The following is a 25,586-nucleotide window of genomic DNA, read 5'->3' as shown; positions in this document are numbered from 1 at the left end:
CAAAAAGAGCTCAGGAGGGCTGCACGCAGCCCTCCCGAGCTCCGTTTTCACTGGCAGAGGGTTGCAGGAGGCCGTTGCAGCTGAAAATGGAGCTCGGGAGTCCGTTTTCACTGGCAACAGCTCGGACCACCACAGGTGCCCCCAACATGAGTGACGTCAAGCTGACCACGCCCCCACATCCCCCTGAGGTCAAACACAACTCTGATGCGGCCTTCAATGAAATCAAGTTTGACACCGTGTTCTAAATGTTATTGACTTTTAGCAACTACATAGATCAATTTTCTGTCATAATTTGTCCCTAAGCTGGTCTTTTTAGGTCTTCCAAAGTGCCCTCATTGCTATGGTCCATCAACCATGATGCTCCTCACCCTATTCTTCTTTCTCCTTCCACCAGTGTTATAGACTCTTGCATTGACAGACTGATGGTGTATGTGCTTTCATGTCACCATCAATTCTTAGCAATGACATGGGTAGATTTTTCTCCACGAAGATCTGTTACTAAGCAGATCAGAATAATAGAATAACAGATTTGGAGGGGACCTTGGAGGTCTTTCAGTCCAACCCCCTGCTCAAGCAGGAGACCTTATACCATTCCAGACAAATGGCTGTCCCAAACTCTTCTTAAAAACTTCCAGTAATGGAGCACCCACAACTTCTGGAGGCAAGTCATTCCACTGATTAATTGTTCTCATTGTCAGGAAATGCCTCCTTAGTGTTAGGTTGGATCTCTCTTTGATAGGTTTCCTTCCTTTGCTTCTTGCTCTGCTCTCAGGTGCCTTGGAGACTAGGTTCCTTCAGGTCTTCCAATGGTGCACCTATCACCGTTACAACTGAGACCATCAACCTTGCCAAGATTGTGCTCTTTTTGTCTACATCACTTGTCGCAAATGGGGAAGGGCCAATCTAAGCACCCAGCAGGCCAGTTCTGGCCTGTGGACCTTGAGTTTGACACCCCTGATTTAGAACACAAAATAATAGGGTTGGATCCAACCTCTCTGCCCATGGGACATAATCAATCAAGCGTACACAGTGGCGATAAGCTTTCCATAAAGGATCAAAAGCTTCATACGCCTGACACATATTATCACAGATACCTAAGATGCATTTCTGTCTTTAAAGACTTGAAAAGGAAAAAAAGAATCTTTTTAGGATTTTCTAATTAATTTTCCGTTCACAAAGTTGCCTTTCTGAAGTTCCTATCAGGAAGGAGAAGAGGTCATTTGAGGTATGGTAGCCCAAATGGAGAAGTTTCCAGGTGGAAAATCTCACATAAACTGTATGCATGGGTTTGTGCTTTTACATACGCATTAGAGAGACTAACCAAGCAGAGACTACTGTATTTTTTATTTTATTTTTTATAAAAAAGTTTTATTTTTACAATCATATCAAATAATTAATCCAATGTACAGTTATATACAATTAGTCGGGCCTGCCCAGTCACCACCCCCCTTTTTAACACTCTTCCCTCTTCTACCTTCTTTTACTTTCCAAACCTTCCTCTCCTTCTCTTATCTACCTCCTCTCCTCCCTCTACCCTACACTCCTTCTCCCTCTTCTCCCCCTCTTCCTTCCTCTTCTCCTCTTTCCTACCTCCTACTCTCTCTTTTTTCCCTCCCCACCATTCTAAAATGACAACTGGGCAGACCCAACCCTACATTAATTATATTTATACATCTTCAATAATCCCTGTACATTAACCATCACTCCATCCTCTACCCTCAACCCCCACCCTCCCCTTACCCCCACCCCCACCCCGACTTCCCAGAACAAAATGCAGGGTATCAAAACTAACAATCATAATCCAAAATAATTCCTAAATTATAATCTCTAGTCACTCCACACTTAGTCACACTCTCAATTCCCCTCTCCTTCAGAAATATATCTAATACAAATTATTTCCTAAATTTACTCATATGCTATTCGATATTTTTTTATCTGATACTTATTTTGAATATAATCAATCCACATTTTCCATTCTAAGATATATTTTTCTTGTGTATAGTCTTTCAAGTAAGCAGAGATTTTTGCCATTTCTGCCAGATGAGACTACTGTATTTTTTAACTCAGAGTTGAAATGGCTCCTTGGTGCATCTGAGTTTGGTGGTTTTCTTGTAGACATTTCATTACCCAACTAGGGAACATCATCAGTGCTAGAAGGGAGTAGGGTTTGTTCTTTGTTTATATACAACGGCTTGCCCTATCAGTGTTGGTGGGAGTGTTTTTAGTGGCTCCTTGATTCCTTCTAGCTCTTGATTCCTTCTAGCCAACGAGCTCTGGCCGTTGCAAACATTTGTGGGCCACAGGCATTCAGGAAATGGGCGCGTTTCCTATCTCCTGAGAGCTCGGTGAAATCGTTGGCTAGGAGATAACAGTCAAAACGCTCAACATACGCATCCCACGTCTCGTAGGCCGGGTCATAGGGAGCGAAAGAGATCTTAGCCGCCATGGAGCAATGTGGATTGACAAGGATAGAGGATAAATAAACTCCCCTACCGTAACCAGTACTCAACCGTCGCCTCAGGGATCCCACCTCCTCGTCGCCAGTGCTTCATTCAAAGAATGAAGAAGGAATGGAGGCTTGACGGTTAGCAAAAATCCTTTATTAACAACAAACTAACAGCGAGTAAAAATAGGGCAATATTCCCGAACAAACCAACTTCACACACAGCTGCTACTTATATAGCAGCTATCACCTGTTGGCCAATGATGGCCACTCATTTATAAGCCAATAGGCAACGATTCTCTAGCCTCATACGCTGCATGAACAGACACCAAACCCCTTTCCCTTCTAGTACTGATGATGTTACCTAGTTGGATTATGAAATGTCTTGTGTGAAAACACCCGAGCTCGGAGAGCACCAAACACACCACAAGCAGAAACTGCAACGTATTGTATGTTCTGTTAATTGTTTTATTAAATATTATGGAAACAGTGTGTCAGATTTGATTCTAAAAAGGTACTACAGAGTGGGCCAAGGCAACCGCATAATCCTGGAAATGGCATAGCTGCTTTAAAGAGATACAAGCAACACTTACTTGTTCACAACTGTTTGTAATCAAATACATATATTATCCTTCCAAGATCCAAGGCCACTTCCCTGAAGAGCTGTTTTAAAACAGAGTTTTGTGTAGTCCTTGGTGCTCTCTGAGTTTGGTTGTTTTCTTGCAGATATTTCATTACCAACCCAGGTAACATCATCAGTGCAATTACAACACAAACATCTTGTTACCAAACTAAGTAACATCATCAGTGCTGATGTAATTGCACTGCATAGTGCATGCAGTGCAAGTACACTGCAGTGCAAGTGCATAGCTCCTTGTTATAGATGGTTGCATTTTCCCAAGGAAAAAGGATCCTTTCTGAAAGCTTTCTTCTCCATCAGAAGTTCAGCCAAGGGGACTGCTCAGTTTCAGCAATTGGGAGATTAGAGAGAAATTCTTTTCTGGTCTACTGCCAATCACATCCAAAGCCCTTCATCCTTAATTTGCATCTGAGGTTTTTTATGGCAGAAGTTACTAGCCAGCTGCTTTCTTTCTGCTCTTCCCTGCCAGGTTTTATTTCCATGAAAATATTATTAACATTTCTTTTTTTCCTCAACAGACTCTTTGGTTTGACCTGCATCAACGGCTGTCAGACAGTGAAAACACAGCATGTGCAGTGAGTGTCATTTTTTTCCCAACTCAAGTGGGGATATTGGGACTGAGAAACAGTATGCTGCTATTCTGGGGTGCCCTTTTCTGTGGGTGCCCCTTCCCTTCCAAAAGACAATTAGCACTGAGCTTTCCATGCATGAAGACAAGGGTTGTTGGTCACTAAATGCTGTTGTGCCAAGTGTCAGGGCAGTGATTAGCTGCCCAGGCAATCGGTTCCTTTGGATCCAGAGACAGTAAGCACATTGATAAATAAAGTGATTTAAGTTTTGGCATGTTGTACTGTGCTGCAGCTGCACAAAAAAGCCAATGCAATCCTAGGCTGCATTAACAGAGAGATGGAATCAAGGTCAAAGTCACAAGAAGTGTTACTACTGCTTTATAAGGCCTTGGTAAGGCCAGTAATACTGCATCCAATTTTGGTCACCACAATATAAAAAAGATGTTGAGACTCTGGAAAGAGTGCAAAAAGCAACAAAGATGATTAGGGAACTGGAGGCTACAACATATAAAGAACTGGTGCAGGAATTGTGTATGTCTAGTCTACTGAAAATAAGAACTAGGAATGACATCCTTGTGGTGTTCTAATATTTGAGGGGTTTCCACAAAAAAGAGGTGGTCAATTTATTTTCCAAAGCAAGAGGACAACAAGCATTGGAGAGCTTAGCTAACTAAGGAGAGAAGCAACCTAGAACTAAGCAGAAATTTCCTGACAGTGAGAACAATCAACCAGTGGAACAGGTTGCCCTCAGAAGTTGTGGGTGCTCCATAAGGGTGGGCTGCTGGGGGTTTGCAGGGGTTCAAGAGAACCTCTAGCTAAGATTCTGTGAAGTTCGGAGAACCCCCAAATCCCACTCCTGGCTGGCACCGCCCCGCCTCTCCCAGGAGTCCCCACGCGGCCCATTTTGGATGCAAGTAAGTGCAGAGCGCGCATGGAGGCTCAGGGAGGACAAAAAACAGACCTACTGGAAGTTTGTTTCCAGCCGCCAGAGGGCCTCTGGAGCCTGGGGTGGCTGTTTTCGCCCTCCCAGAGGTTCAAGAAAAGCCTCCAGAGCCCAGGGAGGGCATAAATGCCCCCTCCCGCCATCCATGACCACACCCACCCAGCAACCGGACAGAGAACCCATTGCTGAAATTTTTGAAGCCCACCCCTGGTACTCCATCACTGGAGGCTTTTAAGAAGAGACTGGACAGCCATTTATTGTTAATTCAAGAAAACAGAGTTAAAGGCTTACAGTAACATAAAAACCATACTTACCAAGCAAGACACCAAGCAAGACACTCTTAGAAGCTGCCAGGAGCTCCTTAATAATGAGAGCAGAGATACCCCATGGGGGGTGTCAATTTTTGCACGGTTCCGTTAGTTTCCATGTGGAAGCTCCCAACTAACAACAACCCTGCAGTTTTTAATCAACCCTGTCACCATGACTTCACGGCCCTGTTATGGTCAGGAGACTACAAGACTTGACTGGGTGACCCATGATTCTGGGATGGGAATTGAAGCTATGAGACTTTCAGACTAAGAAAAGCTTTGAAACTCCGTGAAGATTCCCACCTCTTTTTCTTTATTCAATAAACAAAAGGGGAAAAAATCAAGCAAGCTGGCTGAGAATGAGCTCTAAACCTCCAGACCAATGTTTCTGTACCTCAGGAACTTTAAGATGTGTGGACTTCAACTCCCAGAATCCCTCAGCCAGCCAGCTGACTGAGATTGAGAAACACTGGTCTAAACTTAATATGTAGGAGATTTCAAAATAGGTCACCAAATTCCTCACAAATGGTCTTTTGTGTTGCTGCTACAAATCTTCATCTCTTTTAACGACCCTATAATCCCTTGTAGGGTGGAGTCTGGGCAATTGAATGGAGCTGAGTGTTTACTAGCCAGATGCCCTTCCTATTGCCAATGTGGAATTTTATACAGCAGATATATTCTCATTGTGCTGCCTCTACCTAGGATTGAATTCACAGCCTTCTGATTAGGCTATTGCACCATTCCGCGTTGCCACTTCAAACGCCTGGTCAGAAGTGGGTTGGTTTGTTTTTGTTTTTTCATGGAATGTACAGTTTTTCTAAACTTTGAATCCCTTTGGGGTTGGTGGTAGAACAATGCAGCAAATAAATATTAACTAATTGATGACTCAATTAAAAGTCAAGTGCTCGGTGGTTCCCATGCTTAAAATGCTTAATGTTTTGAGTGCTATTATTTTTCATTTTAGAGTTTTTTTAAAAAGATTTTCATAGGAGTTTTTGAGTAATGTTTTAGTTTTTTGCCTGAGGACAAGGTCAATGCTCCATCTCTCCTGAACTTCACAGCCTAATACATTTTAAAATTATTTCTGCTGCATTGGTTTTCCTTACATATTTAAGGAGTATGCATTTTCCATTAGCAGGAACTCACAAGTAAAACAAATAATAGAAGAACTTAGGAACACGTTGTACTCCAGAGTGAATAGAAACCTTGATTTTCCCAAAGATCTAGCTTTAAAAAAGAAAAGAGCCAGGAAAAACACACAAGTTATACATACACAAGTATGTATCCTAGGTTCCATGAATAAAGTAGTCATTACATTGTCAGAATATGATATATATATATATATATATATATATATATATATATATATATATATATATATATATATCACTTGATTAAGTCTTGATTGCATATTGAATACACACAAATAACTCCGACATTCAACCACAGCCTTCCCTCTTATCCTTTGTGATAGTTATCAGTTAAATTTGAAAAGAATAGCTGTTTGAAATATTGAGTTTGCTGTCATCGCAGGAATGATGTGAGAAGATTAGAACTTCCAGTTAATTCTCCAAGGAAACTGATAAGAAAACCTTCTCTTTTAAAGAAAAACAGATTTAAGCAGACGTGAACCTGCATCTTTGATCTCTGAAAAATAATATTTCTTTTTAATTAAAACACTTGCAACTACTAACTCAACTAATGATTTAACAGGTAAACTAGAAAACTGTGTTGACAAGCTAATGAAGGCCTATTTAAAGGCTAGTCATTGTAGGACATTATAACACTATCTTGGAATTAAATGATGTTTCCCTTTATCAATGGGAATTTCATAATCAGGTTATAGGTATTTTCCCTCTAATTGTGGGCAACTATCTGGGGTTTATTTATTGACCTTTGCTTTCTGGGATTACTTTTTTTGTGTTGTGTACTGTTTTGAGAATAGAATAGAATAGAATAGAATAGAATAGAATAGAATAGAATAGAATTGAATTGAATTGAATTGAATTGAATTGAATTGAATTGAATCTGCAATTTCTTCATGTGTTTTGTAAAATTCTTGGACATCAAATGCCCTGATGACAATGGGTATCACTGTTTTATCTATCATCATCATCATCATCATCATCATCATCATTTTTTATTTTCTTTTTGATTTAGAATAGAATAGAATAGAATTTTATTGGCCAAGTGTGATTGGACACACAAGGAATTTGTCTTGGTGCATATGCTCTCAGTGTACATAAAAGAAAAGATACGTTCATCAAGGTACAACATTTACAACACAATTGATGGTCAATATATCAATATAAATCATAAGGATTGCCAGCAACAACTTATAGTCATACAGTCATAAGTGGAAAGAGATTGGTGATGGGAACTATGAGACGATTAATAGTAGTGCAGATTCAGTACATAGTTTGACAGTGTTGAGGGAATTATTTGTTTAGCAGAGTGATGGCCTTCAGGAAAAAACTGTTCTTGTGTCTAGTTGTTCTGGTGTGCAGTGCTCTATAGCGTCGTTTTGAGGGTAGGAGTTGAAACAGTTTATGTCCAGGATGCGAGGGATCTGCAAATATTTTCACGGCCTTCTTCTTGATTTCTGCGCCAACTCAGTAAGCTCAAACTGCCTAAGGAGCTGCTGATCCAGTTCTACAGAGGAATTATTGAGTCTGTCATTTGCACCTCTGTAACTATCTGGTTCGGTTCTGCAACCCAACAAGAAAAACACAGACTTCAGAGGATAATTAGAACTGCAGAAAAAATAATTGCTACCAACCTGCCTTCCATTGAAGACCTGTATACTGCACGAATCAAGAAGAGGGCCGTGAAAATATTTACAGCTTTAAGAATTGTAAAATGAATAAAAATAAACATTATGTTGTTGTTTATATATAAACATAAATAATTCTTAGATCAACCAGTCTGCTTTAACAAGAGGGGAAGTAAAGGAGTTAATTATGGTGGTTGGTTCAAATGGATCCAAGGATGCACTTATTTATTTTGACAATGAACCAAGAGGGACCAAGAAGGGATGTTGTGTGTTTGATAAATGAAGTCAGTTCTTCCCCTTATCATTCCTGGATGTTAAAAATAGGTAAATTGGTGCCCTTTAGATTTCTAGTACAGATGATACTATTAGTAGTGGAAAATGCTAATGTTCAGAGTTTGGAGCTCAGAATAAGCATTGAGTTTATTCAATGCCATCCTACATTTAAAAGAGTGGATTACAGAAGGGAAGCAGCTAAGGGGACATTGATCCCGAGTTGACACATCAGCTCCAGTTCAGCTTGAGATCTAGCCAATAATAATAACAACCAAGCACACAAGCCAAATGGATGGTTTAAGTAAGAATACACGGTACCGGTAATCCTTGATTTACGACCACAACTGAGCCCAAAAATTATGTTGCTAAGTAATACCTTTGTTAAGTAACTTTTGCCCCATTTTATGACTTTTCTTGCCATGGTTATTAAGTGAGTCACTTCAATAGTGAAGTCAGTCACATAGTTGTTAAGTGAAAATCTGGTTTCCCTAATGACCATCACGGATCCGCTGTTAGACCCCTTGCAATTTGCATACCGAGCAAATAGATCAACAGATGATGCTGTTAATATGGCTCTGCACTACATCCTACAACATCTTGAGTCTCCAAAGACCTATGCAAGGGTCCTTTTTGTAGACTTTAGTTCAGCATTCAATACCATCATTCCAGACATTCTTCTAACTAAGCTAAACCAGCTACAGGTACCGGAACAGACTTGTAAGTGGATCACAAGCTTCCTAACAAACAGGAAGCAGCAAGTGAAGCTAAGCAAGATCACATCAAATACCTGTACAATTAGCACAGGGGCCCCCCAAGGCTGGGTGCTCTCCCCACTTCTCTTCTCTCTGTATACCAATGACTGCATCTCCAATGATCCATTTGTTAAGCTACTGAAGTTCGCAGATGACACAACAGTGATTGGTCTCATTCGAGACAATGACGAATCCGCATATAGACGAGAGGTCAAACGACTAGCCTTGTGGTGCAACCAAAACAATCTGGAACTGAACACACTCAAAACCGTAGAAATGGTGGTAGACTTTAGGAAAAAACCCTTCCATACTTCCACCTCTCACAATACTTGACAACACAGTATCAACAGTAGAAACCTTCAAATTTCTGGGTTCTATCATATCGCAAGATCTCAAATGGACAGCTAACATCAAAACATCATTAAAAAGGACAACAAAGAATGTTCTTTCTGCGCCAACTCAGTAAGCTCAAACTGCCCAAGGAGCTGCTGATCCAATTCTACAGAGGAATTATTGAGTCTGTCATTTGCACCTCTATAACTGTCTGGTTCGGTTCTGCAACCCAACAAGAAAAACACAGACTTCAGAGGATAATTAGAACTGCAGAAAAATAATTGCTACCAACTTGCCTTCCATTGAGGACCTGTATACTGCACGAATCAAGAAGAGGGCCGTGAAAATATTTGCAGATCCCTCGCATCCTGGACATAAACTGTTTCAACTCCTACCCTCAAAACGACGTTATAGAGCACTGCACACCAGAACAACTAGACACAAGAACAGTTTTTTCCCGAAGGTCATCACTCTGCTAAACAAATAATTCCCTCAACACTGTCAGACTATTTACTGAATCTGCACTACTATTAATCGTTTCATAGTTCCCATCACCAATCTCTTTCCACTTATGACTGTATGACTATAACTTGTTGCTGGCAATCCTTATGATTTATATTGATATATTGATCATCAATTGTGTTGTAAATGTTGTACCTTGATGAACGTATCTTTTCTTTTATGTACACTGAGAGCATATGCACCAAGACAAATTCCTTGTGTGTCCAATCACACTTGGCCAATAAAATTCTATTCTATTCTATTCTATTCTAATGACTTTGCTTGTCACAAAAGGGGATCACATGACTCTGGGATACTGCAACCGTCATAAATATGAATTAAATAAATGAAATAAATATGTCTTGCATCCAAATGTAAATCACATGACCATGGGGATGCTACAATGGTCATAGGTGTGAAAAACAATCATAATTCACTTTTTTCAGTGTCGTTGTAACTTTGAACAGTACACAGAGCCATCCCAAGGAAAGAGTAAAAAAATCAATGAATTGGAAAAAAAACTATTTTTTTCCTTGGGAAAAAAAATGAGGTCTTTAAAAAGCCAAGAACTCTAAAGCTTTAATTAAAAAAGAGGACTCAGCTGAAGAGAAAAAAAATACCTGGCAGAGAATAATAGAAGCAGATAAAAATAAAAACAATATGGCCTTTGGGACTAATATCATGTTCCAGCCGGCAAAATATAACTAGAGTAGTAAATATAATTTCTGCACACCCAGAGGAAGAAAATGAAGTAGTTAGTGAAATTTCATAAGGATCTCATACAACCTGTTTCCTCCTTGGAAATCAATACACCATTAAATTTATTGACAAAAGGAAAATAATAGTTGGGAATAGATTCTAGCTGAGCTATTAAAAGCCAAAATCAACCAGTGAGTTTCTGCATTCGCTCAGTTTTCCATTTTCACTCAAATTAGAGCAAAACCTACTGTTATCCAAAGGCTGGCCACATTCTGGAACTATTCTGGTCTTCTTCTTCTGGTGCCATATCCGTCATCGTGTTGGCAATCCTATTTTTGTCAACAGCCACATGAAAAAGTGCTGCTGAATTTTGTCCAAACCAATCCCTTAGATTTTGAAGCCATGATGTTCTGGACTTCGTTTGCCTTCAATCTTTCCCTAGAGGATTAAGTGAAGGATGCTGTATTTTTTCGGGTGACGCATCACATGTCCAAAATATTCTAATTTTCGCCTTTTAATGGCTTTGATGATTTCCCTTGGCTTTCCCAGGCGGCTTATCACCTCCTCATTTGTGATTTTGTTAACCCAGCTTATACGTAACAGCTGCCTGTAATTCCACATTTCAGATGCTTCTAGTTTCTTCAAGTGGCTTTCTGTCAGAGACCACCTCTCCACTCTGTAGAGCAGGATAGAAAAGATGTAACATCTGACAAGCCTGATTTTCAGTCTTTGGCTTCTGTCGTGACTGCAGAAGCCCTTTTGCATTTTGAAGAATGCTGTTTGAGCTTTATCTGTCCTTGTCTTTACTTCACTGATCATGTCCCAGCTTTCATGTAAATTAAAACCGAGATACGTGATCCTTTCAATTTTTTCTACTGGTATTCATTCCAAATTTATAAGTTTATTTATCAGTTTATCAATTTATTCTGGTCTACAAAAAAAAAAAAATTCAAGGCTCTAACAAATCAGTGTCAATCAGCCCACTGATGGTGTCCAATCAGCAAGCTCATCACATGTACTGTATATTCATCACATAGATGGTGGCTCTTAGTGTTGGAACCTGCTAGAAAGAATGGAGCTCCTAGTTTGCTGACAAGGGCAAATTTAAAACACAGAATGTCCATGGAGATTTTCAGCCATCCAGGTCACGGTTGTCCCAAAGGTGCTTTTTCAAAAGACAACTGGACTTTCTGTCAGAATTGCCACTTTCTCCTTGCTTAGTGCCAGTCTGCTATGTACTCTGGGGGAGAAGATGGGAGGGGAAGGATTCGGAGGGTTATCAGGTCATTATATCGACCAAGGAAGTGGTTTCAAGGTCAGACGGCTAGGAATGGAATGCTACTGCATACCAGTCCACTCTTTGAGTGACCGTCGGAAACCATCTCCTCTGAATTTAATTGGACATTGGGGGCAAGCAGTGGGAAGCACCTAAGGAAGGGAGAATTACCTCCTTGGGGATTTTGGCGCACGATTTTCAGTTCTGGCTTCGTTTTACTGTATTTCACTTGACCTTTAGTAAACTACACCTTTCGGAACAAATGGAGTCAAGGATCGTTCTTACTTAAGTCTCAAGTTGAGGCTGGTCTGACACTTTCATTTTCCTTGGAGAAGTTTTGCTTCTTATCCAAGAAGTTTCTTCAGTTTTGAATAAATGGTGAAGAATGGAAAGGTTTATATTCTTTAAATTTATATATCTTTGATAACAGCAAGGAATATAAATCCTTCCATTATTTACCATTCAGAACTGAAGAAGCTTCTTGGATGAGAAGCAAAACATTTTCAAGGAAAAACAAAGTCCATTTGCCTTTTGAAAAAGTACATTTAGGTCATTTAGAACAGACTTGTAGTTATTCCACCTCTTTTATTTGGTTGAGAAGTATTCTAGCTTCTCGTGGGGTTCTTACCGGGACCTTTGTAAATCTAAACACAGTGTTTGTTTTGGTTCATATGATCATCTCTAGAAGAATCTTCTGTCACTTTTCTCGCCAAAAGACTTAATTTATATTAAGTATAATGGGTGAATGATGGAGGAAGTAAAGGAACGTTGAGCCTTCAGATCTTGAGCCTTCCAATCTTGGGCATCAAGTGGTTGGGAAGAACAAATAGGATTCATCACATCTCCAGAACTATCTCTAGCTTCCCTGCATCTCTTATTGTTTTTGCTCTAACCATTTAGTCATGTCCAAGTCTTGGTGCTTATTGTCAAGAGCTCTCCATACTGAAGATCCAATGCCCAAGACGGTTTCCAGACCTGAAAGCTACCCTGTCAATCACAGCTTCTTTCAATTGTTGGAAGTTCAACTTTTAAATCAGATTTGATGTTATCAAGCCAACAGGTTCTTTGCTTGCCCCTTCTTCTTGCTCCACTAACCATTCCTAACATCATTCCTAGCTTTCAAACCAGCAGTCCTTTTCTTTGAGGATGTTTCATGAGAATCCAAGCTTCTTCAGCTCTGACTGGATGGTGGGAAATGGAAGGATTTATATTCCTTGCAGACACCTGGTCATTTGCATCCTTTTAAGTGGGTCATTGAGGCCACCTGGAGGTTTATTTGTGCCACCAGTGTCACCTGAGTAGTGCTTTGAGGAATGTTGAGTGCACCTCTTTGCAAATTCAATCATTCCCATAAAGACAAATGTAACAACACTACAGGATCTGGGTGACAGCTGCATCCTAGAGATGCAGAGAGCTAGTTAGAGCAATAGTCTTCCCTATAATGACGTAGAATGGCTGATCAATGAAGAATTGACACCTTTGAACTGTGGTGCTGGCGCAAATCATTGCATATACCATGGGTAGCCAGAGTAAGTAAAAGGTGTTAAATCGTATGAAACCGGCCACACCACTAGAAGCTAAAATCATAAGATTACTTTTAGTCGTGTGATGAGTACAAACTCATTGGAGATGATGTCTTTTAGTTCTGCAGCTGTTATAACGTGAAACCAAGATTGAATGATTGCTTCTATTAACTGGGTTTTATTGCTGGGTCGCTTCTGACTAACAAGTTTCTTCAATTGGGTTAAGGTCTGGGCTATTCCCAGGCCACTCTAGCAGTGGAATAGGATTATCTTGAAATTTCAAAAAAAAGTGGTGTTATTAGCCATCAAGTCATCAAAATTCCACAATTTTGGCCAGTACTGTATTTTGGGATTTTAAAAAAGGAGAAAAATCTACCTGCTCATTTTTATTCCAATATATATGGAAAGATAGTACCTCTCTAAAAGAAAAGGATAATTTTTGAAAAATGTCTTATTGTGTTCTTTCCGTCCCTCACTACTCTTTGTCTAGCTGTGCATCATTTTTATTCATGGTTGCTTTGACTGTTACTTACATAATCATCCCAATTTTGGAGGTATGCTAGATCCCACACCATAAATTTACCACATAGGCTGGATTCACATCACATTAGTCTCCACACTAGTTTGAAAAATCAATTTAATTCAGTGAACCATGGTTAATCTTCCTCCTTTTCAACCGTCCCCAGATCTATTTTATCACTTATGGCTTGCTGAGATTTGAAGATCTTTTGTATTCTGGCGAGATTCATATCATATTTGCCTCCAGAAATCATTGGCACTCCATCACTGGAGGTTTTTAAGAAGAGTCTAGACAGTCACTTGTCTGAAATATTACAGGCTCTCCTGCTTGAACGGGGGGGGGGGGGGTTAGACTAGAAGACCTCCAAGGTCCCTTCCAGTTCATTCATTCTATTGTTCTATTTGGAATGGAATGATAGAATAATCAAGGGGTCACCAAGAATTCATCAGGATACAATCTGGACTGCCACACTCTTTGTGACCTTGGATTCTTCCTCTTTGGGACCCACTTCCCAAAAATGGATTTCTAAGGACAAAATGGTGGGTGGGAAGAAGGTAAATTCCCAACGTCTTTTTGTGCTCCTGGGGTGAACAGAAATATATTCAACAAAGACCAAAGAAGAAAAGAATGGAACAGAACAAGAATATCATCTCTTTTTGACCACCTTCAATTGCCCGATGATATCTTGCTGTCTAGAAATGGTCCAATACACCCTGAGATTGTAAAGTTGGGGAAAGCTAATTAGGAATTTTGTGGAGGGGGTGAAAGAATAGAGGTATGAAGGGAGCTGGGCTTTTTGTAGGCAAAGGGGAAAGGCATAGATAATATCCCCTACACTCCAGAAGCCTGGATTTGAATATTGTCCTCCTTCTACCACCTTCTCACTAGTTCCCATCGATCCACTTGATAGATAGAGGTGAAGCAAGATAAATGATAAGTAGATGCTGGCAAGCTGTGGGAGCAATTTAACTTTTAACTTTACTTGGAAGTCTGTCAGCAATTTTCTAGAAGCAAAAAGATTTTCCCCCACTGTTTACAGTCATAGGCTTTCAAGACTGCTGTTCACTGCTATAATTTTCAAAGGCCTTAGGAAAACATTCAAAGAAATTGGTCTAAGAAACTGCCTTGGAATTATAAGGCCCCAACAGCAAAGGGTTGAAATATAAATTCCATAAAAGCCTATAGCCAACAGCATCATGGGCTCTAATATCTAGCCTGCAGTAGGTATAAATGACTAGCAGATCATAGCGGTAGATACAAACTGACCCACTTCTGGGTTCATACAATATATTGAACCATAAACTAACCAAACAAGTTGAGTTCACACAACATGTTACACAACTTACCCAAGTTATAGCTTGCTGTGCAAAAAAAACCTCTTAAGTTTTTATGTCATCTTGATGTCCTCATCACCCAAGTCACCCAAGAAGCAACATCATACTGGAAATAAGTTATCCAAAATTTGGAGAATGTTAAAAAAAATGGGAACTTTCTGGACAGAGGAGGAAAAGGTATAAGCAATGGTACAGTTGGTTTCCACAGAATTTTAATTGTTTTTTCTTGGTTTCTTTGATCTCTTCTCTATATGTTGTTTCAGTATCTTCTCTTGGTACGAAGCGAAATGACTGTTTCCCAGAAACACCTGGGAGAATTCTGTCCCTCCCTGAAGCAGTACTTGAAGACCGTGGCTGGAGAACAGGACTGCTTCCAGTAAGTAGGACTTAGACCATTACAGAAACTGGAGACATGACATGTTCTGGAGAACCTACACTACTGTAATGGCTTGATTAATCATTCCAAAAAAACAAAGATTGGTCCCCTTAGTTTTTAGACAAGATGTAAATGGAATAATGTAAATTATTGCGTTGCGTCCCTTCTTGTACCGGGAGTCCTTGTGCACAGTCACTCACGCCCTCGTCACTTCCCGTCTGGACTATCGCAATGCTCTCTACATGGGGCTTCCCTTGAAGAGCACCCGAAGACTCCAGTTAGTTCAGAATGCGACTCGTCGCTCCCATATAACACCTCTCCTGCGCAGGCTGCACTGGCTTCCGGTGGTTTTTCGGGTGCAATTCAAGGTGTTAGTTACCACCTTTAAAGCGCTTCATAGCATAGGATCGGGTTACTTACGGGACCACTTGCTGCTACTGGAGACCTCCCATCGACCAGTGCACTCCCATAGGGAGGTTCTCCTCAGGGTGCCGTCGGCCAGTCAATGTCGGCCGGCGGCGCCCAGGGGGAGGGCCTTCTCTGTGGGGGCACCAACACTCTGGAACAAGTTACCACCAGGTATCCGTCAACTCCCTGATCTTCGGACCTTTCGACACAAGCTGAAAACATTTTTGTTTCACCGTGCAGGACTGGCCTAGTGGGGTTTTAATAAGGGGTTTTATTGGTTTTAAGTTCTTCAAACAACTCTAAATTTTCCTTTAAACTGGTTTTAAAATTGTACTAATTGTTTTTACTTTGGCTGTAAACCGCCCTGAGTCCTTTGGGAGAAGGGTGGTATAGAAATTGAAACAATCAATCAATCAATCAATCAATCAATAGAATAACTTGTCTTTAGAACTTGTGGGTGCTCCATCTTTTAAGGTTTTTAGATATAGATTAACAGAGTTGGAAGGGACCTTGTAGGTCATCCACCACCTCCACCCTAGCAGACCCTACACCATTTCTGACAGGTGGCAATCCAGTCTCTTCTTGAAAGGTTACAGTGATGAAGCTCCCACAACTTCTGAAGGTAACTTCTGTTCCATGGGTTGATTGTTCTCTGTCAGAAAATTTCTCCTTATTCCCAAGTTGAATCTCACCTTGATCAGTTTCCATCCATTATTCCTTGTCTGGCCTTCGGGTGCTTTGGAGAATAGCTTGACCCCCTTCCTCTCTGTGGCAGCCCCTCAAATATTGAAAGACTGCTATCATGTCTCCCCTGGTCCTTCACTAGACTAGGCATGCTCATTTCTTGCGACCGTTTTAGCCTCCAATCCCCTAATCTTCCTGGTTGCTCTTCTCTGCACTTTTTCTAGAGTCTCAACATCTTTTTTATAGTGTGGGGACCAAAAGTGGATGCAGTACTTTCAAAAAGAGGCTGGACAATCATTTTTCTGACGTGATGTAGGGCTTCCTGCTTGAGCTGGGTGTTGGATGAGGAGACCTCCAAGGTCCCTTCCAACTCTATTATTTATTCTACGTTTTATGTCTTGCTAGAAAGGAGTTCAGGCATTGCCGTTGTTTGCAAAATGTTTGAGCCATGGTTTTCTAAGTTAAACCCAGGTTTGCACAGTGAATGGACCCAGAAATGAGCAATCACATGGTAACCTAGCATATTTGTGACTATAGAGTTGGAAGGGGCCTTGGAGGTCATCTCGTCCAACCCCCATCCAAACAGGACGCCCTACACCATTTCTGACAGATGGCAGTCCAGTCTCTTCTTGAAAGTCTCAAGTGATGAAGTTCCCACAACTTCCAAAGGCAACTTCTCTTCCACTGGTTGATTGTTCTCACTGTCAGAAAATTTCTCCTTGTTTCCAGGTTGAATCTCTCCTTGTTCAGTTTCCATCCATTATTCCTTGTCTGACCTTCAGGTGCTTTGGAGAATAGCTTGACCCCCTCCTCGCTGTGGCAGCCCCTCAAATATTGAAAGACTGCTATCATGTCTCCCCTGGTCTTTCATTAAACTAGACGTACCCAGTTTCTGCAACCGTTCTTCATCTGTTTTAGCCTTCAGGCCCCTAATCATCTTCACGGCTCTTCTCTGCACTCTTGACAACTTTTTTATAGTGTGGTGACCAAAACTGGATGCACCTTAGTAAGGTGTGGTCTTACTAATGCATTATAAAGTGGTATTAGTACCTCCCTTGATCTTTTTTTTTTTAATTGAAAAAGTTTTAAGAAACAAAAACATTTTCCCCCCTTTTTTTCCCCCTCCCTCCCAGAAAACCCCCTTCCCCCCTCCCTTCCCCCCCCCGGCTTCCCGGGTCAATCACAAGGTATTGTTATACATAAACCAAACATAGAGTAAAATTTTCCCTTCTAATCCAATTAACCTCATCCAAATCTTTTCATCTCCCAACCCCCTCCCCATTACATAAAATAATACTTCCTAATTATTCAAAGGCAATCTGATATTTCTTAATCTGATATCTGTTTTGTAGATAATCAATCCATTTTTTCCATTCAATTAAATATCGTTCCTGCGTATTGTCTTGTAAAAAAGCTGAGATTTTAGCCATCTCAGCCAAATTAATGACTTTCAATATCCATTCTTCAGTACCTCCCTTGATCTTGATTGTATCCCTCTGTTAATGCAATTTAGGATTACATTGGGTTTTTTGGCTGCCGCTGCACACTGCTGGTTGTCCACTAGCTGATTGTCCACTAAGACTCCAAGGTCCCTCTCACAGTCACTGCTATTAAGCCTGGTTTCCCCCAGTCTATATGTGTACTTTTGGTTTTTCTTGCCTAAGCGCAAGACTTGACTTTATTCTACATTGAATTTCATTTTGTTAGATAACTTTCTTTTATACTATAAAAAACACAGTATCAAAGCTTGGGTATATGATTCCTTGCCTTGGGAAGCAAGCTGCTGAGTACAAGTCATTTTGTGAGAGAGGGTAGATGGGTTATACAATACCTCAAATGGGTTTGAGCTTAGTTAGTCGGCACCATACAAAAAAGATTCTGAAGTCCTAGAAAGAGTACAGAGAAAATGATCAGAGGTCTGGAGGCTAAACCGTATGATGACCATTTGAGAGAACTAGGTATGTCCAGTCTAATGAAGACAAGAACCAAGAGGGACATGATAGCAATGTTCCAATATTTGAGGGGCTGTTACAGAGAGGAGCCTATTCTCCAAAGCTTCTGAGGGCAGGACAAGAAACAATGGTTGGAAACTAATCAAGGAAAGAAGCAACCTGGAACTAAGGAGAAACTTGCTGACAGGGAGAACAATTAACCAGTGGAACAGCTTGCCACCAGAAATTGTGGGTACTCTCATCACTGGAGGTTTTCAAAGAAGGAATTGGACAGCCATTTGTCTTGAATTGTATAAGGTCTCTTGCTTGAATATGGGATTGGACTACTAGATCTCCAAGGTCCTTTCCAACACACTTATTCTGTGTTTATTCTATGTTTTGGCCCCACCAACTCAGAGAAGCAAAGAGGAAGGTGCTGGGACTTCATGCCCATCACTGACCAAGCCCAGTATTGCCCAAGCAAAGATAATGATAACTGAAAAAGACAGGAAGCCTCCTTTCCTTCTAACAGTCTATTCCCACTGTTCTCTTGCCTTGCTTCTTCTCCTTCTGTTCCCTAATAAAAATGGCTGCTAAGGAAGATAAAATAAAAATAAGTCAGGGAGGGAAGGAGGCACCACCAGAGTTTTTGAAAGGATGCTTGGGGGGGGGAGGGGAGTGGTTTTCTAGATTGCCCTTGAAAACAAAGCAATCTCATTTGCACTTTTCAAATCAATTTGCAAACAGAAATGGGTTTCTTGTTGGGTTTTGGCACTTCTTTGCACATTCCACATAATCAAAGGGGAATATTGCATACCAAAAAATTAAAAGAGAGTGGGGGGGGGGGGAGAGAGAGGGAGGGAGGGATCCATTCTTTTGGAAAAAGATGAGAGGAAAGGAGTGGGAGAAGCTAGGATTACCAAAACGGAAAGATTCATCTATATGTTAATGGTATTGATTGGATTAAAAATGCCAGATCCAGGCTAAACATCCCCTTCTCCCTTCCGATATCCCTTCCCTCACTCTCCCTTTCATCCCTATCCCACTGCCCCTCCCCATCTCCTTCACTCTCACATTCCTTCCCTATCTCCCCTCTCCCTCTCCCTCCCTTTCTCTCTGTCTCCTCCCCCTTTCCCTCTCCCCCTACTTTCTTTTCCCTATCACCATCTCCCTCTCCATCTCCCTTGCCCTTCCCCTCCCCTCTTCCTCTTGCCTTCTGTCTTTTCCTCCCCCTCTCTCTCTCCCTCCTCTCCTCTACCCTCCCTGACCCCCCTCCCCCTTCCTTCTCCCTTTGCTTTCCCTCCCTCCCTTCCTCTCCCTCTCCCTTCACTCACCTTCTCATGATCTATCCCTCCCTGCCTCCATAACCTGGTCTCCCTCTTTCCCCCTTCTTTCTCCTTTCCCCTCCCCTTTCCTTTCTATCCCCTTTTCTCCCCTTTTGTTCTTAATTGTTCCTCTAATTTTCTTTTTTTAATAGTTTTTATTGAACATATTTCATCATTTTATATCACATTTACAATCTTTACAGCGCTCCAGCCTCAATAATACTCATACATACATAACAATTACATTCCTTGTTCTTCCTTTAACTATATACGTTGTCTTTGAGTTTTAGTGTATCTCTTAAATTACATTTATCTTTACTTCTATTCTCTAACCATTTGTACCATGTGTCCCGGACCAAATAGTATTTCGTTTCCCCTATTTCTTTTAATTCCAATGTTAGCCTGTCCATCTCCGCACAATATAGCACCTTTTTTACCACCATTCCATCGGAGAGCATGCTGTCCTGTTTCCAGTTTTGCACTAAGTGTTCCTCTAATTTTCACTCCCCTTTTTTCTTCCCCTTCTCCCTCCCCATTTCCCTCTCTGTCCCTTTCCCCCTCTCTGTCCCCCTCTTTGTCTCCCTCTTCGTCTCTCCATCTCCCTGACTGTCCCTCTTATCCCAATCCTCACCCTCACCCTGAACCCAACCCAAATGTAAACCCCCACTTACTCCACTGATAACTAGTTACCAAAAGAAGGGAAGGTTCCCCAGAGTCCAGGAGCCCCTCTGAAGATCAGCCGGCCCCTTGGGATACATCTTCACTCTAATAACTGATAACTGGCAGCAACTGACAATTTAGCCTGCAGGTGTGAAGTCATAAAGCCACCAGAATCCCCAAGGAGATGACCCGCCTCCCTTTATCCCCCTCTCAGAGGATAAAAGCTGCCTGTTTCTCATTTCTTGCTCCGAAAGCTTAGCTCTTTGGGTATAGACTGCCTCTTCCCATGGAAGTGCTGCCAAGCAGGATGCATTGGGGCAGCTGTTAGTCAGCTTCTCATAGGATTCCCTTTCTGTTGCCATGCTGATTTTTTGTTTTGTCCCAACATCCCCTTTTGGGTCAGCTCCCAATTTGAATTGAAGGTTTGGCATGTTGGTGGTCCACCATGGTATTGGAAAACATAGTTTGCCTGTCAGAAGAAGTGGAACGCAACCTCTGATCTTAAGACATTGGGGCCATGGGGGAGATTCCACCTTCTCTTTCTCTAGTATTTGGACTTCAGTGCACAGGACAAAAAGGAGGGTGCCTTCTAATGAAGTCTAGTCTGATGAAAAAAAGGACTAGGCGTGAGTGTTCCACTATTGGAGGGGCTGCCACAAAAAGAAAGCACCCAAAGGCCAAACAAGGAACAGTAGATGGAAACTGATCAAGGAGAGATTTAACCTAGAATTAAGGAAACATTTCCTGACAGAACAATTAATCGGTGGAATGAGTTGCCTCCAGATACTATGGGAACTCCATCATTGGAGGTTTTTAAGAAGAGCTTGGACAGTCATTTGTCCTGAATGGTAGAGGGTCTCCTGCTTGAGCAGGGGGTTGGACTACAAGACCTCCAAGGTCCCTTTAAACCCTGTGATTCTATGTACTGTGCTCTAGGTCAAATAACACTCTAAGCCACACAAAAAAACAACAACCACAAAACCCTCAAACCCCACAATCCTAAGCAAAGTTAGGCGATTGCCAGCTTAGTTTATTGTCCAAATGTTAAGAGTTTCCCTAACTAAGTAAAATGGCATGTATGAACAAAACCATCAGTTGCTAGGACAAAGCAACTGATCTGGTCAACCCTCCTGGAGCTTGGCTCAGCATTGCAGGCTCCAATCACACAGTCATAGATAATTTGGTCTCAATCTAATCAGGGTGCGTTCACATCTATGTACACCTGCACACCTCAATTGATACAGATGTATATAGCATGTATCTGAGTAAATTAATTTTTTTTTAATTTTTGCATTTATCCAGGTCTTTTTTTTATTTGCATTTATATCCCGCCCTTCTCCGAAGACTCAGGGCGGCTTACACTGTGTTAAGCAATAGTCTTCATCCATTTGTATATTATATACAAAGTCAACTTTTATTGCCCCCAACAATCTGGGTCCTCATTTTACCTACCATATAAAGGATGGAAGGCTGAGTCAACCTTGGGCCTGGTGGGACTTGAACCTGCAGTAATTGCAAGCAGCTGCTGTTAATAACAGATTGTCTTAGTCTGTTGAGCCACCAGAGGCCCTCTGAGAGACTAAATGAGAGACTATGGTGAAAACAAGTAGATATGTGTCACTTTTGCATGTGTATTTCCTCATGTTGCACATCACTGTGTGAATGGAGAAGCACAAGATGGCTGTATATGCTCTATGCTCATATGATCATGAGGAAAGAAGTTAGAAGAGAGTAGTTGGCCAAACTGTTGGGAGCACATTGAGCCTCAGGAGTTGGATGGGACCTTGGAGGTCTTCTAGCCCAACCTCCTGCTCAGGCAGGAGATTCTATACCATTCCAGACAAGTAGTTGTCCAATCTCTTCTTAAAAAAACCTCCAGTGATGGAGCACCCACAACATCCGGAGACAAGTCGTTCCACTGATTAATTGTTCTCACTGTCAGGAAATTCCTTCTAGTTCTAGTTTGGTGACCCTGGTTTAAGCAACCAATTTCCTGATATTTTGCAAGCAGCTATGGTTGTCATCTACAGAACCATGGTGGTCTGCATTGCTCAAATCCACTGGGGGGGGAAAAATAAGGGATGTTTTTCTCTGCAGCCCCTATCTGAATTTTGGCCACTTTTCGATGTCATTCTTTCTCTTACCAGTTTTTTGCAGCATTCTAAATTTTACCTCATCTTTTTCGGTTTTCAAAGAGTTGTTCTGCAGATGGAGAGATAGGCAGACACGGTCCCACCTCCTTGCCTGATATATTTATTTAATCTGAATAACTGAGTTGGAAGGGACCTTGGAGGTCTTCTATTCCAACCTCCCTGCTCAAGCAGGAGACTAATCAATTTGTGTAACCACCCATCTCAACATACAATTTGTTTCCAATGTTCTGTTGGGCTGCAAAGAATCAAAAGGACTCAGGAATAGAATATCCAAGCAAGATCTGATTTATGAAGCTTGGTTGTTCTTCAGCAGCAAGGAGAAGCTTCATTAATTTTCTAAACCTTGATCAAATAATACATCTGATTGGGAGACAGTTGTGTAGCTCTCTACAGAGAGCTTCTTTTCTCAAGCTGCTTGTGGTGTTTTACTTGGGGGGAGGAGAACATTGTTTTAATTAAACGTTCTTTCCTTCTTTTTTTTTAAATAACCAAAACAGAGTGCCCATCTCCAATATCATGTTTGTTTTGAGCTTTGGGCTAGAGGAAGCAGCTCCTTACCCAGGTTATTAGTTAAATAAGGGTAACTGCATTCACACAAGTTTGCTCAGCTTGTCTGGGGGGGAAAGTTTGCAGCTTATGCTATTGTGAGGTTCAGTTATTAATATGTCTAAGCTCATAACTGCCAATCAAGAGACTTAAACAGAGGCTTGAGTAAAATAGCATTTAATTCTGATCAGATTCAAATGATTAGTCGTTCCAAACACATAATGTACATACATGCAAGGAAGGATCTACGAAGTCATGAGAGAAAGCAATGTCCTCTTATACCCAAAAGGTCATAAAACCTCAACTCTGGCATCTGCGTATTCTGGAATCTGGTTTGCATGTTCCCATAGTAAAAGTCAGTGAATGTAATCTAACCCCTAGATTTATATGTAGTAATACAATCTAACCAAATAGTAAAGAATAGTAAAAGTCAGTGAATGTAATCCAACTCTGGATTTACATCGGGGCACACAATAGTAAAGGTCAGTGAATGTAATCTAACTTCTTTTCTGTAGTGTTATCTTTTCCGTTTGTCTTCCTAATTAGTCAATTAGTCTCCATTTACAACAACAAAAGGTGACAGCACAAAGGCATGTAGATTGCTGATACCTTCCAGATATTCTCAAGATGAGGTATATGCCATAGATTACTCTGATAAATTCCAGATACTCTCAAGATGAGACATATGCCATATATTTTCAGGGTGATAATAATCCAGGAATTTAGTCAGTGTGACCTCAATGATGGCGTATTTATGTTCTAACCACAAAAGGGCACAATATATATGTCAGTGTTATACAAACAAGAGACCATGCAGGTATACAAGACATCAAATATCATTAGCAAGTTTTCTACTAATCCTAATTCTAGTATTTCAGTATATATGTCCCTTCACTATTTTGCGCACGCAACCCGTTTCATTAATTTTGGGTTGATGAGTCATCAATATCTTATTTATTTATTTTTTTACAGGAGATGATTTCTCTGATTCTCATCATTCACTCCAATGTGTCTCCTTTTGTTGCAGCGTAACTGCGGTCAGGCTTCCCGATGGGGTCACTTTCATTGTCTACGAATTCTGGGAGAATGAGGATGATTGGAAGAGGTACCGTAACAGCTGCCTTGATATATTTTCTGTTTTTCCAGTCTCATGTCAAATCGCAAAGCATCCCTGGCCTGCTCTCGAGTTACCATAGGCTGGGGGGGGGGGGATGGGAAACCTGTGAAATGGCACAGCAGCCAAAGACAGATGCACATTCCACGCTTATCTCTTCTCAAGGCTGTATCCCAGGGTCACATACAGCAGCCAAGGGGAGTAACCGCTACAACCCACGAAATTGCTCTCTTGGTGAATGTGGGAGGGGGGAAACAAGGTCATATTAGAGCATTAATTACGTAGGCTTCACTTGGGAACCTGTGGACATGAACTGGATTTCTTTTGAAGCTTGGCTTGAGACTCATGATTTAATTAGGGCATTTGTTGGAACCCTGATAGCAAGCCAGCTCAGCTTTTGCTCCACCAGTGGTCTGAGTTAAGAAACCAGCTGAAATTCTTCTCCGTCCTTCTCCTTGCCTCCACAGGCACCTCCAGAGTCCTGTCTGTAAAAGTTTCCAGCATGTCAAAGTGGATACGCTGAATCAACCAGAAGGAGTTTCCAGCGTGTCAGTGCCAGGTCCGAACCCTAAGATTGTGAAAAAACATTAATATCTAGAGTGGCCTTGGGGTGGAGACAGGGCTGAAATGTGTGAATGTTTTGATTAAAAATAAATGTTTCCTTGGAAACTAGCCTGAATCCTGACACATCCCTGGTTTTCTTGGCAAACAGAATAGAAAGAGGTCTGGTATTGCCTTCTTCCAGGGTTTCCCATTATAGATACAACACTGGCTTTTCCTGGTGGTCTCCCATCCTATTACTAACCATGGCTGACTCTGCTTAGCCATGATTAGCAGAGTTTCTTGATGTACCAAGAAAGCCTGGTTTTGCAGACGCCACAGCATATAATGCCAACTCAATGTAGATGTGATTTGTTCACTGTTCAAGATTGCATTTCATTTATAAGGGACAAATGGGCCGAGTTACGGTAGCTTCAGACAACATTTCACACAACATGCTGAAATAGGTTGAAATGGAACTTGACAGTTCATGGCTGAAGATATGGGGGGGGGGCTTTCACTGTTTAGCAGGTTGTGTGAATGAGATTATTGTCGAAAGACATCCCAAGTAATGTAACTGTGGGGATGGTATTTTGATAACCTGGATTTAGATGTTGTGTGAAGCCAGCCTTGCCTGCAAACCTTTATGGGCCATGATCAAGATAAGAGATATATTTAATTGAAATAAAAGAAGATCTCCTTCTAGCTCAGGGATGGACAGGAATGGGAGCAAAAATAGGCAGATAGATAGATAGATAGATGATAGATAGATAGATAGATAGATAGATAGATAGATAGATAGATAGATAGACAGACAGACAGACAGACAGACAGACAGATAAATACAGTCAGATAGATAGATAGATAGATAGATAGATAGATAGATAGATAGATAGATAGATAGATAGATAGATAGATAGATAGATAGATAGATAGATAGATAGATAGATTATTTATTTATT

At 41.0% G+C, this 25,586-nt stretch overlaps 1 protein-coding gene across 2 annotated transcripts in view; it reads left to right on the top strand.

The window, feature by feature from the left end:
- NECAB2 (N-terminal EF-hand calcium binding protein 2) overlaps positions 1-25,586 on the top strand; it is a 274,142-nt gene that overhangs the window by 243,668 nt on the left and 4,888 nt on the right. The window contains exons 9-12 of one of the 2 annotated variants that reach the window (XM_058154970.1): positions 3,602-3,658; positions 15,151-15,263; positions 23,998-24,075; positions 24,552-24,643. In XM_058154970.1, coding sequence (XP_058010953.1) covers positions 3,602-3,658; positions 15,151-15,263; positions 23,998-24,075; positions 24,552-24,643 — 340 coding nt within the window. The remainder of the gene's footprint in view (positions 1-3,601; positions 3,659-15,150; positions 15,264-23,997; positions 24,076-24,551; positions 24,644-25,586) is intronic. The other variant, XM_058154969.1, reaches the window with a different exon arrangement.

This window comes from Ahaetulla prasina, chromosome 12, assembly GCF_028640845.1.
Source record: "Ahaetulla prasina isolate Xishuangbanna chromosome 12, ASM2864084v1, whole genome shotgun sequence".
Classification (NCBI taxonomy): Eukaryota; Metazoa; Chordata; class Lepidosauria; order Squamata; family Colubridae; genus Ahaetulla; species Ahaetulla prasina.
The sequence above is the reverse complement of the archived record's forward strand: the minus strand, read 5'-3'. Positions and strand labels throughout refer to the sequence as shown.